The 13,302-nt window shown below is 36.3% G+C and overlaps 1 protein-coding gene across 3 annotated transcripts; it reads left to right on the top strand.

Moving 5' to 3' along the window:
• The first annotated feature begins 952 nt into the window (after positions 1 to 952).
• LOC140775741 (cullin-1-like) lies at positions 953 to 12,488 on the top strand. 3 transcript variants are annotated; one of them, XM_073119149.1, is made up of 20 exons: positions 953 to 1,315; positions 1,424 to 1,601; positions 1,693 to 1,792; positions 3,488 to 3,673; positions 3,790 to 3,837; positions 3,924 to 4,127; positions 4,206 to 4,283; positions 4,485 to 4,574; positions 4,655 to 4,735; positions 4,828 to 4,890; positions 5,721 to 5,756; positions 5,833 to 5,919; positions 6,068 to 6,217; positions 6,290 to 6,345; positions 6,459 to 6,579; positions 6,659 to 6,820; positions 7,072 to 7,215; positions 7,299 to 7,517; positions 7,601 to 7,768; positions 11,879 to 12,488. In XM_073119149.1, exons 2-20 carry the CDS (start codon positions 1,462 to 1,464, stop codon positions 11,978 to 11,980), a joined length of 2,235 nt encoding a protein of 744 aa, XP_072975250.1. In that variant the 5' UTR covers positions 953 to 1,315; positions 1,424 to 1,461; the 3' UTR covers positions 11,981 to 12,488. The 3 variants fall into 3 exon arrangements, with proteins under 3 accessions (XP_072975250.1, XP_072975251.1, XP_072975253.1); XM_073119150.1 differs by having other exon boundaries at positions 953 to 1,290; XM_073119152.1 differs by having other exon boundaries at positions 953 to 1,094.
• The last annotated feature ends 814 nt before the right edge of the window (positions 12,489 to 13,302 follow it).

A 13,302-nucleotide genomic window follows, 5' to 3' on the forward strand; every position in this document is an offset into this window, starting at 1 on the left:
TTTCTTAGATCTAAACTAGAGGGGAAGAAAGAGAGATCTCTAGTCTAGTAAAGTGAAAGCTGATCTATCGACAGATATATCACATAAAATGACATTATTTTTATTACCGTCTTTCTCTCTGTAATTTTCCTTTTAGAAATCAAATCTAAGATTAATCATCTTAGATCTATTATTATTTTTATGAGTCATTCCGTATAGATCAATTATTTAGTGCTAGATCTATATAAACTACTGGGTTTTAGAGATAGAAGAGTCCACTGTAGAAAACCTTTCACTAATGCATGAAACTATTACAACACAAGAGAAAAATAAAAGGAGAGGACGGCTTCCATGTCCTTTTTACTATTTACACAATCAGTAAGTCGTAAATTAGGTATTGGTACATTTTTGCCGATCTTACTTTGGTGAAATAATAACTGGATTCGATTAGTTCTCTTATCCTACACCATAAAAAACTATATGAAAGCATATATATAAATCATAAAATCCAGAGAAATTTATCAAAAACGCCCTGTATTTTACTTATATTGTCATTTTTACATATTATAGTACGTATTTTTATTATTTGACTTTTATATTTTGCTCCTAATACTCACAGAAAATTTAAATTCAGTTTGTCCTAGGTGCTGACAAAAATAAAGAACGTTCTATTATTTTGAACTTAAAACTTTGCATTTATAGTTAATTTAGCAGAAGATTATGTGACACATTAAAAATAATAAAAATAAAACACAGTGATCAAATGATATATCGATATAATAAAAAGTGAACGATAATAGGGGCAAAATATAAATTCTTAATACACGATTAAAATCCAAAAGTCGGTATGAATACATGATTTTATTTTAAGCTTTCCAACCTTCAATGGTTTCCCCAATCCCCACCAGTGTACAGTAAGTTATAAAACTTTACCATTTCGTCGCTCTATAAATACCTTGCGGTCAAAAGTCACTACAAATATCACCGGGAGGTATTTTGCTTCCGGTCGACACCACCGACCGTCTGATTCCCTTCTTCCTCTCGTCTCCTCTCCTCTCCCTCCGTCGAATTCTAGGGTTAGGGCTTAGGGTTGGGAGCTCTTGATCCCCGATCAGGTGCTCTCCTTACTGTTTCTTTCTCTCACTTTTAAGGCTCTTCTATTCTCCGTTGCGAATCATCTCGTGGATTCCTATTGGTGGTGTTGTTTTTTGTTGTTGTTGTTGTTGTTGTTGTTGTTGTGATTTTTGGGGGTTGGTTTCTTCTCCTGCTTCGAATTGAGACCTCGAAGCGAGCTCAGGGAATAGGAACCAGGCGAGTGCGGTTCCATTTCGTGTCGGTAGGTTTAGGGTTTCGATCCGGACCTAGGGCTTGTATTTGGATCCGAGAAATGGTTCTCTTTTTCGTGATCTCGAATGTTCAATCGATTTTGTCTATGCTTGTGTAGGATTGGTGGTTGGAAAGGGGAATTTCGAAGTGGGAGACATGGCGATCCACGAGAGGAAGACGATAGACTTGGAGCAGGGATGGGACTTCATGCAGAAGGGGATTACCAAGCTGAAGAACATCTTGGAAGGGCTTCCCGAGTCCCAGTTTGGATCTGAGGACTATATGATGCTCTACACGTATCTTTCTGCTCTGATTTTTTTTTCTTTGTATATTTGCGTTTATCTGGTTTGATATGATGTGTGATTTGTCTAAATATATTTGTATCAGAACTATCTACAACATGTGCACCCAGAAGCCTCCTCATGATTATTCGCAGCAGCTGTACGACAAGTACAGGGAGTCGTTTGAGGAATACATCACTTCATCGGTGAGGATGGTTATGCTAGAAGCATACTCGATGCAACCAATCCATCGCGCTAGCTTTTATCATTATTTTTTGTTGTTGCTTGTATGCATTATGGTCTTAACTATCTGCAATCCAATGAATTGAACTATCCTGGACCAATATTTGGTGAAGATTTAAATGTCTAAGATGGGACCATCTCCCTTGATTTTAGTATTCTGGTACTGATTTTATTTAAGCTGGCCGTAGTTTTTTGAAGGGTACTTGTACTTAGCTAGTTTAATAATATAGAGTAGTGATTTCTATTATTGCATAAATTTGAAGTACAAAAGTTATGTAATTTATTAGCTTATGGTAGGAGAAGCTACAGATGTGTAGTATTGGACCTGTTAAGCATATGATTTGCTTAGATGGACGGTATGAAGTGAAATTTTGAATTTCAAGTTTGTTAAAGGTAACATTTTTGTGTTTCTACTAAGCCATGAAAGCAGTCATTTATTAACAGTATAGGACCAATCTTTCTAGGAACATGCATTGATATCTTCAAAACCATTTGCCCTTGGCGTCTGACTCTCCTTCTCTACTGAGGTTTGTTGTAGTGTGATGAAATGCCTGCCAAGTATATACAGCTACTCTTCCAATCTTATTCTTTCCCAACCTCACACATTGTCAAAAAAATTTACCGAGTTAGTTAAGATGCTACTAAATCGATATGGAAAGTTGGATTACCCTTTTCAACCTATTTTCTTCAAAATGTGCTGGTCTCTGTTTTCCAAAGTGTGAAAACTGCTAATTTTATTCCATTATGTAGTTCCTTTTTTCCTATTCCTTGTCAAACGTAGGTTCATAGAAACATTAATGAATCAATCGTGCATTTAGTATGGACCATTATCTGTCAAATGGATTATATACCCAAATCAAGTATTCACTCACTTAAAATGTGCAAGATAGTAGCGATATGAGACTGTAATATTGTACTATTGACATGATCAAGCCTATAGCATACCACCTGTGCATTTGAACAGACGACTTTCTAGGAAGATACTCACACAGATGCATGTATACGCATGCATGGAGGATTGTGCAAGCTTAGTTCCGTTCATGCTCAGCTTGAAATTATCTTCCTACCTTAGAACAAGTGTTGACCTTGGTTGTTAGTATTAAGCTAACCTTGAAATGTGCCTTAGAGTTGATCTGAACACACTGTTCATGGGTAGCTGGATTAGAAATGTTTCCCGATTTTAAGTGTTTAACAGCGTGATGATTAATCTTTTGCATTGCAAGCTGAAGTTCATCAAGACTGAAATTATTCTTTTTATTATCAATTAATCTAAATTCTTTTGATTGTCTTAGTTGTGTGCACACGTTGAGCATTATTGCATCCTACCATGCCTCTATTTTGCATTTTGGTAATTTACTGAACACTAATGGTTTAATAATTACTTCTAATATTTCAACCAAAAACTGTTACATTCAACTTCTGAACACATGCTTTTCTGTTATGGAGATTGGATAGTGTTGGTGTTCGGGTTACATTTGTTCCCTAAATGATCTGAGACATCATTGCATACAACTTTGTTCTGTATCTCTACTAACTTCTATATCTAGCAAACAGTTTGTTAGTTTATTTTTGTGTTCATTTAATATTAGATAGTAAAGAATTATGAAAGACTTCTTGCTGGGTCTCATGAACAAATTTTTTTCTTGATCGTGTCTCAGGTGTTGCCTTCTTTGAGAGAGAAGCATGATGAATTCATGTTAAGGGAACTAGTAAAGAGGTGGTCAAATCATAAAGTCATGGTCCGGTGGTTATCACGCTTTTTCCATTATCTTGATCGGTATTTTATAGCTCGGAGATCTCTTCCTGCTCTTAAAGAAGTTGGCCTAGCATGTTTTCGTGATCTTGTAAGTTAACATCATCCACTTACTAGATGATGTTCTTTCTGTGTGGCCTTCTTATGCCCACATTCTATGTGTTTCTCCTTTCATGTATATGTTTTATCTTTTCTTTTGATTTACAGGTTTATCAAGAGATCAAAGTGAAAGTAAAAGATGCAGTGATCTCTCTGGTGCGTTTGTGGATTTATCTTATAACTTGCATGATTGAGCTGGTTTGTAAAACTTCATGGTCTCTAACACTTGGTCTTTTTATTAGATTGATCAAGAGCGTGAGGGTGAACAGATAGACAGAGCGTTGTTGAAGAATGTCCTTGGTATTTATGTTGAAATTGGACTGGGTACTATGGACTGCTACGAAAATGATTTTGAAGCATTCTTGCTTAAGGACAGTGCAGCATATTATTCTCGGAAGGCTTCAATATGGATTCTAGAGGACTCATGCCCAGATTACATGCTAAAAGTACTTATCTAGAATTTCATGAATCTATTTTCTTGTCATGCGAGTAAGCCTCACACTTTATGGCTTTTGTTTCTTTAGGCCGAGGAGTGCTTAAAGAGAGAGAAGGACAGAGTTGCTCATTACTTGCATTCTAGCAGTGAGCCAAAGTTGCTGGAGGTATTTAATTATCTGTTATTTATTTGTGTCATTTCAAATGACAATTCAAAACATATTTCTTTTTTTTTTCTGGATCGACCAAAAATTAATGCGTTATTGAACTCATAATAGAAAACTTTCTGCTTACTGTGATTATTTCCTGTATGTTTGCATTATTGGACCCGTATGTTTGATTTTATTCTATGTTTGTGGTTTTGGCAGAAAGTACAACATGAGCTGCTATCTGTATATGCAAGTCAGCTTCTTGAGAAGGAACATTCTGGATGTCATGCATTGCTTCAAGATGACAAGGTTCCATAATTGTTGTTATTCTTTTTTTGAGAAGCATACGGATTGTACTTAAACTTGATGATCATGTTCTTACATTATAGGTGGATGATCTATCAAGGATGTATAGGCTTTTCTGTAGAATAACCCGTGGTCTTGATCCTGTCTCTCAGATATTTAAGCAGGTTTATTCTTTTGATTTTTTGGTACCTTAACCTTTGGGTTGTTTCTCCTTTGGTGATGTGCTTGGATCTTACAGTCTGTCACTTTCATGCAGCATGTCACTGCTGAGGGTACAACATTAGTCAAACAAGCAGAAGATGCTGCCAGTAATAAGAAGGTGCATTTTGCTTTTTATGAACTTGTTGTGTTTTCCTACCTTCTGAATGAATTATTGTTGTCAGCGAGTTGTCTATTTGAAGAACATACTGTTGTTGTCATGGAGTAGCTGCTTTTTGGTATTATTGATGTTGCAAGTGCTTATTGATATGTCTGGAAGTAGTGCTGCATATATTATCTATTTCTTAATGTGGATTCAATTAAATTTTCTTATGTAACTGTTTTTGAAAATTAGCATTTTTCTATTTTACTTTTTTTTTTCTAAAGTACAATGTTTAGCAAAGCCCATTCCTTCTCAAACATTTCTTTGAACAACTAACATAGGGTAACTGTTGATATTTTGGAAAATAGAAAAAAGTCGATCAATATTTTCTTTTTGTAAAGTAATCCGTTAAAGTGATCAAGTACTAAATATACTCATCCAAGAAAGCTATTAGCATCTAAGCTTGAAGGTTACTTGTTATGTAGTTACTGAGAATAGCAAACTCAACAACTTTGTTTTGGATTGTTCTTCTTGGAAACAACTAGACTAAAGAAGTAGAGAATCAGATAGTTTAGATCTATGCCTCTGTAGGTATCCTTGTTGTTCTAGATTAGAGATGTTTTACTAGTTCTACTTTATCATTCTGTGGTCCTTAACGATGTCTGAAATGTATATTGAGATGTAATCTTCAGAGTTGTTTTTCCTGATATGTTTCTTTACTACTTTCCTCCTCCTATTCTCATATTAACTAGTCACCTTATTCTATATTCATTTCCTTTTGCATTCTATATCTTTCTCTTTATCTCTTGCACCTCATTGAATATTTCTAATTGTAACAATGTTTTCAGGCAGAAAAGAAGGACGTCGTTGGTTTACAAGAACAGGTTGGTACTTGAAAAAACCGCTTTGATACATTTTGTTGTTGTTATATTTGTCAACTGACAGCTCTCTGAGTTCTAGGTTTTCGTTAGAAAAATTATCGAGCTTCATGACAAGTACTTGGCATATGTGACCGACTGCTTCCAGAACCACTCGCTTTTCCATAAGGTTTGCGCTAAGAATTGCTTTTTATATTTTTGGAAGACAAGAATGCTCTCTCTCTGTATATATATATATATATATTTTTTTTTTTTTTTTTTTTTTCTTTCTTAACATATTTTTCTGTATTTCTTATACTTATTTTGTCTCAATATAGGCACTCAAAGAGGCATTTGAGGTTTTCTGCAACAAGGGTATTGCAGGTAGCTCAAGTGCTGAGTTGCTGGCTACCTTTTGTGATAATATTCTGAAGAAAGGTGGAAGTGAGAAACTTAGTGATGAAGCCATTGAGGAAACTCTTGAGAAGGTAAGTCTTTGCTCCTTCTGCATCCTTAGTGTAGGGGTTGGGACTCCATCTTAATGATATTAAAAATTGCAGGTAGTGAAATTGCTTGCTTATATTAGTGATAAGGACCTCTTTGCTGAATTTTACAGGTAAGTATGCTACTACGCTGATTTTTGACACTTTATACATATGCTATTTGTGCCCGTTTTGTTGGGCACCAATTTGGATCATGTCATTTTGGTTAACGAATATGAATGTGCAGGAAAAAACTTGCAAGGAGATTGCTTTTTGACAAAAGTGCTAATGATGACCACGAGAGGAGTATTTTGACAAAGTTGAAGCAGCAATGTGGAGGGCAGTTTACCTCAAAGATGGAGGGCATGGTTTGTAGATTTATCTTGTTATTGAACTACTAATAGATTAATGATTTAATATTAATACCTTATATATTCTTTTGTTCAGGTTACTGATCTTACACTTGCAAGAGAAAATCAAGCAACCTTTGAGGAGTATCTGAACACTAACCCTCATGCAAATCCAGGAATTGATTTGACGGTTACTGTTTTGACAACTGGATTCTGGCCAAGTTACAAATCGTTTGATCTAAACCTTCCTGCTGAGATGGTATAGTATTTTGTCCATATTGTCATCAACTTGTTGTTTATGTGCTAAAGATTTGAGTACATATTATTGACTGTCTGTTGATGCCTGGAAACATATGTTGGTTGAGATGCAGTTTCTCTTTTATTTAACTTAAAAGGTGTTATTGTTAGGCATATGCTTAAACTAAGGCATTGAAGACCTCATGATTGTTTCTTACTAAAGATACCCCAGCAAACTTGTCTTAGCTGATCACTCGAAATTTTGTGTTTCAGGTTAAATGTGTAGAGGTTTTCAAAGAGTTCTATCAGACAAAAACCAAGCATAGAAAACTTACATGGATATACTCATTGGGTACCTGCAATATTAATGGCAAGTTTGAGCCCAAAACCATGGAGTTGATTGTGACAACTTATCAGGTTTCTTATGAATACATTTTTATATTAAATAATAGTATTTTGTCATTGGTTTTCAATTTTGACATTTTTTTCTTATTTGACAGGCCTCTGCTCTACTGCTATTCAATGCTTCAGATAGATTGAGTTATTCTGAGATTATGGCACAACTAAACTTGACGGATGATGATTTAGTTAGATTGCTTCACTCACTCTCCTGTGCAAAATACAAGATTCTTAATAAAGAGCCAAGCACTAAATCCATTTCTCCAACTGATGTTTTTGAATTCAATTCCAAATTCACAGACAAAATGCGAAGAATCAAGGTATCAATTAAAATAAATTGAACTTGATGAGTGTATTTTCTGCATGTGTATTACTTGCTATATAATGGTTGTTTGAACTGCAGATACCTCTTCCCCCAGTTGATGAGAAAAAAAAGGTGATTGAAGATGTTGATAAGGATCGTAGATATGCTATTGATGCCTCAATTGTGCGTATTATGAAGAGTCGTAAAGTCTTAGGTCATCAACAATTGGTGCTGGAATGTGTTGAGCAGCTCGGTCGTATGTTCAAGGTACTTCTCGTCTTCCTGTTCATATGAAGATCTTCACTTTTCCATAGTAGGAAACTTTTAGATATTGTGTCAACATGGCCTTTACCTCTTACAACATTAGCTGTACAGCATGCCTTTGTCGAGATGTGTATTATCGACATGTTGAAACTTGGAGACTAATTATAGACTAACACTGTAAGAAGTACTAAGAACCACGTTGTAGTAAAGCTCACAACTTCCCTCCAGACCTAGCTGACTGCCTTATGCTGTAATAGGTGTTTAACATATGTTCTACGATATACAAATAATATTTCTCAGAAAAAAACAATATTATAACATATTATATATTATCTCTACTCAGATTCTAAAATGTTGGTAGAATAATGGCCAACAAGGATATCACGTACCAACCTCTTCCTAGAAGATTTATCCATGTTATTTTTTATGCATCCTATTAGGTGAATATGGAAATTAATCATGGTTCCAGATAGCAAGTATGAGAGGTATTTGATTTTGGAGAAGGATGGTGATTGAGAGAAAAATCTGGCCATGACATTTATTAGTAGTGGTGGTATGCAATAATACAAACTAGGTAGAAGCAGTTTACTGTAGCTGTTAACAGAGAAGTTTACTGAAGCAGTTTACTTTGAGGTGTCTGATGAGGTCTGATGTAGCCCAAACTCAGCAGAAGAATCTGCTAGAATTGGGATCTGCAGGATTAGTTGTTGAACAAGGAATGATCTGATGTGATAGAAGATAATCTTTCTAGTAACATTACATATCCTCGTTACTTGGAGTGTTGCTAGTTAGGGGTAAAAAAGGTTCGGATATAAATCGGATAGTGCTCAAACTATATCCGGATTTATATATTTGTTCTAGATACGAATATTAGATGGATAACAAAATTTAAAACCATATCCTAACTGAACGGATACGGATCTTTTTTTGGATATGGATCGGATATTAAACGAATACAAATACGAATCGAATCTTAATAGGATACGAATATAAATCGGAAAAAAATCGAATCTTAATCGTATACGAATGCAAAATAAATCTATTAGTAATATCTATACATAGCAAGAAAACTCACAAAATCTACACATCTATTACAAAAACATAAGATGAAGTGGATCTAGGACTAGCACAAATACCAAATCTGCAACCAACAAAGTTAGTTGGAAAGAGATTAAACACATTTTTGACATCTGATTCCCCTAGTTTACTCTCACACCACAGCATAATATAATTTTTCAAATCAAAGAGATAATGATAACAAATTAGATAGAACAAAGGAAAGACATTATTACATTAAAATAGTGTAGGACCACCGCAAATACCAAATCATGCAAACAACTTAATGAGTTGAAAAGAGATTAAACCAATTTGTGAGCACCGTTCATGTTAGAATCTAGAGTTAATGGAAATAAGATGTCACACATTAGTAAGCATCCAAAGATAGTCACAAAATCAATACCCAGACACATTACCACTAATGGTTAATAAGCGTAAACATTTTCATACACTTAACATCTCAACCCGGTATTGCTTCGGCACTTCGGTCATCAATATTGCCATTGCCTTCAAGCTATTAAACCCGATCAATACATTATCACAGTACACCCTCATTGCGTGCCACCTCGTTTGTCAACACTCGTAGTTGAACACCACCTATGAGAAAACCCTAACTTGAATCCTGACGGCACTATACCCATTCCCCAGATCCAATTCGATCCCTTTAATGACATCGGCGTTGACGTATTCACAACATTGTGATGAGCTTGGGGTGGACGGTGGTTCTTGGTTGACAGCCTAGGCGGTACAGATTGAGGCACAATGGCACCCGTCGATGATGGTGACCGCAAGGTTTGATTCGCTCCAAGATTGGCTGCGAGATGTTAAAGGGGAAGGGGAAGGGGAAGGAGGTAACGCTAGAGGTGTAAACGAGCTGAGCCTGAGCGAGCTGACTCTAGTTTAGGTTTGGCTCGAAATTAGTTTTGAGCCGTAATGTGATATTTAGACTTGGCTCAGTTCAATTTTAGTCGAGCTCGAGTTGAGCTAGATCGAACTCGAGCTGAGCTCGAACTTGATTAGAGGAGGAGGAGGCTGAAGGAAGAGGATGAGGAGGCCGACAAAGGAAGAGGCGGTGGTGGCTTGCCGTTGGAGGAGGCCGACAAATAAGGAGGCGGCGGTGGCGGCTTGCTGATGGAGGAGGAAAAGGAAGACGATTAGTCACCATTTACCAAGAGGAATTTAAATAATTTTTCTCTTTTTTTTTGAACGATTGGTTATTTGAAGAGTTATGGTGTTTGGGAAATGGAAATTCATGATTGATAGGGGATAGAAGTAGTAATGGTGGCTAGGTTGGAAAAAAATGGAGGCTAGGTCAATCATATCAAAAGAAAAAGGAGGTATAAACATTTAAGAGGGTTTTGTTCTCTTAGCCACGTGTTGAAAGGAGAGGAAAGGAGTAGATTAAGATATTAATATATATATAATTTCAAGCTTATCAAATCGACCCCGAGCGAGCCGACTGTGACTCAAAATTAAATTTCGAGCCCTATTTTCTATTAAGGTTTGGCTTAGCTCATTACAAGCCAAGCTCGAGCCGCAACTGAGCCGAACCTGAGCAACTCGTTTATTTTGACAGCCCTAGGTAACGCCATGACTGTCGGGGAGTAACCCAACGTGATTTGTCGGAGAGAGTGAGGCAGGAGTCGATGGATTGCTCAAAAGAGTGAGGGATAGAAATGGGGATAGGTTCAGTCTTTGAGAGAGACAGTTTGATGGTGAAGGGGGAATGAGAATGAGGATTGAGGAGGAGTTACTGAGTTAAGGTAAGTTGTGGTTGGTGGGTGAGGGTTTTATTTTGGGTCGGGTTAGTTTTTAAGGGTAGGATGTTTGTTAGTATTGTATAGTATATGAGCATTTGGATATTTGATATCCGAATTTGTATCTGAACAAATGTAATATACCCGTATCCGGATCCAGATCCGAATATTTAAACAAACTGCAATCCATATCCGTATCAGAATCCGAATTGGGTAAAGTATTTTGATCCGTATTTGATCCGACCCAGGTTCACCCATACTGCTAGCCCTTCCCCTAGTAGACATTGATGCCTGTGTTCAACTTTTGCTGCTTACTAGGCAACCATTTCTGCACCTAAAACGCCTCAAACTAGCTGCTCATTGTTAAGCCCATATATGACTCCTCTCTGCATTTAATGCCATCTTGACAGACTTGCCCGATACCTCTTCTCCGCCAATATTGCAGACAGCCACTCACTGTAGGTCCAAGCTTTCACCCCTTGCCCCTTTTTTTTTGTGCTAACTAGCATAACCAATTGAGACATCCTTCTACCTTAATTTTTTTTTTCTTTCCAAATTCCTGTCCTTTTGTTTCTAGATCCAAACCTTCTCTCCATTACAATGTTGTATAAAGTCCGTTTGATGCGGGCGATCAAGCCACTGCATAGTGTAGTGGTATGCTTGGTGCTATGCAGTCTACCGATTAATATTAAATATGTTCTTTTTGTTTCTATAGTACAAGTATATAGTAAGTTGAATAGTTTTTATTTCTATGGTACAAGTATATAATATGTTGAATATCTTACTAGTGATAAATTAGTAAATGAATTGTAATCTTGACCCTCCTATTTTCTAATTTGGCTAAAGAAAGCTTTGGTTTACTTATAATCGACTAGAAGACATCAAGAAACCTTTTAGTTATCAACGAGAAAAAAAGGTAATTTACTGACCATGTGTCTTCAGTAATTGCTATGTATGGTTCACTGTGGTATATAATATTACAATTTACAATATAAGAGGGGTCTTACTTCCTCTTCCTCTCTCTCTCACTAAAAAAATGGAAATATTGAAGAAGAAATTAGGAAAAAAAATAGAAGTTTTATAGAAACTTCGTAGAATATGAACTGAAAAATATGGTTTGTATGAGATGCATCTAATTACCTGTCATGCAAGAAACATAGAAATGATATTTGGAAGGTACAATGCCCAACATCAAGAAACTAGTATAGAAATGAGATATTTATGTAAAGGTCAGCAGGGGCTTCTGTGAGTAACTAGAACCTTCTTGAGCTCTTCTGAAGGACTCTTTTGGATTTTGCAGCCCGACTTCAAGGCGATAAAGAAACGGATCGAGGATCTGATTGCCAGAGATTATTTGGAGAGGGACAAGGAAAATCCCAACTTGTTCAGATACTTGGCCTGATCAACATGGTGTTTGAATGTATAGAATCAATCTGCCCTTTTTGTTTGGATATACTCCCAGAACTAATGCACTAGCAGCATCATTAGTTCATGGGGCAAATGTTCAAACCCTTTGGAGGATCCTGCTGCTGGTTGGGTATGGGTAATGTTTCTCGGACTAGGGACAGTCTTGTACATTCAGCTTGAAGCCAAGTTTAGCCGTTTAGGTGGTTGTCACAAATTCAGACATTGGTGAGAGAAGCATCCACAAATGCTACAGCTTATATGTGATATTCGCTAACCGCGGACGCTACAATTTATGGCAGTATTCATCTACTATTTCAACATGCTCTTCTATCTCTGTTAGAATTTTTTCCATCAATTTACAATCACAGCTCTGTAGTATTCTGTTTTAACTCGCGTCCTTTAAGCATTTTCCCTTACCCTTCTTTTATGCTTTGGAAGACTCTTTTCTCTCTAAAACATAAGCACTGGTCTTTAATAAGAATTTTATCTCGTGTATTCATTTTCGTCTTGTGGTTGTCCTGCCTTTGTTCTCTTCTATGTGCTTCTCCAGTATTGCTTGCACAGAAATTGTAATTCCCGTGAGTTTTGGTACTGGGTGACGTGCTTTTTAATTGTACTCCATTGCGTTGTTGAATTGTGATGTACTGATTGTAATGTGGTTTTACGCTGGCAAAAGGTTTATCGTTGTCGGTTTTCTGGTTTCTGAATGTTCAATATGGTTAGGCAGACGTAAGATAATAACCATACTTGTTCAACAACAAGATATGGGCTAGCCCCTCTTATTACAAGAAGAAAACCCAACTCATAAGAAATGTAGAAAATTTCCAGTCTGTGAATGTCTTTTTTGGAGTAGTTGGTAGCTCCTGATTGGCAGTCAAATCAGGCAAAATTTCTTTCTAGACACCGCCCAGCATAAATAAATTTGTTCCTCAACCAATTTGAAGGCATTAATCACAATGCCCCAGATCACTTCTGGAATAGAAATAAATTTATTCTAAATAAATTTTCTTATTTTAGTATAGTAACTAAACATCTTACCTTATTTTAATATACTAGTTTAACATTTTTTCTCATCTTATTCTATATAATTGTTAAAAACTAATTTATTAATACCTTAAAATTATTATTTTACTCTTATAAGATGATAGCACTTATTCTCACTTTAATACATTTCCTCTCTCTCTCTCTCTCTCTCTCTCTCCCTCTCGAAAGGCAGCAATTGCCTCCTTCACCAACTAGCTCTCTCAACCTCTACACAATTCTCCTCCGATGAAGCATTGGAAGCACATTTCCCTTTGACAAAGTACTTCCCTTGCA

Source organism: Typha angustifolia, chromosome 14, assembly GCF_048772165.1.
Source record: "Typha angustifolia cultivar Huaian chromosome 14, ASM4877216v1, whole genome shotgun sequence".
Classification (NCBI taxonomy): Eukaryota; Viridiplantae; Streptophyta; class Magnoliopsida; order Poales; family Typhaceae; genus Typha; species Typha angustifolia.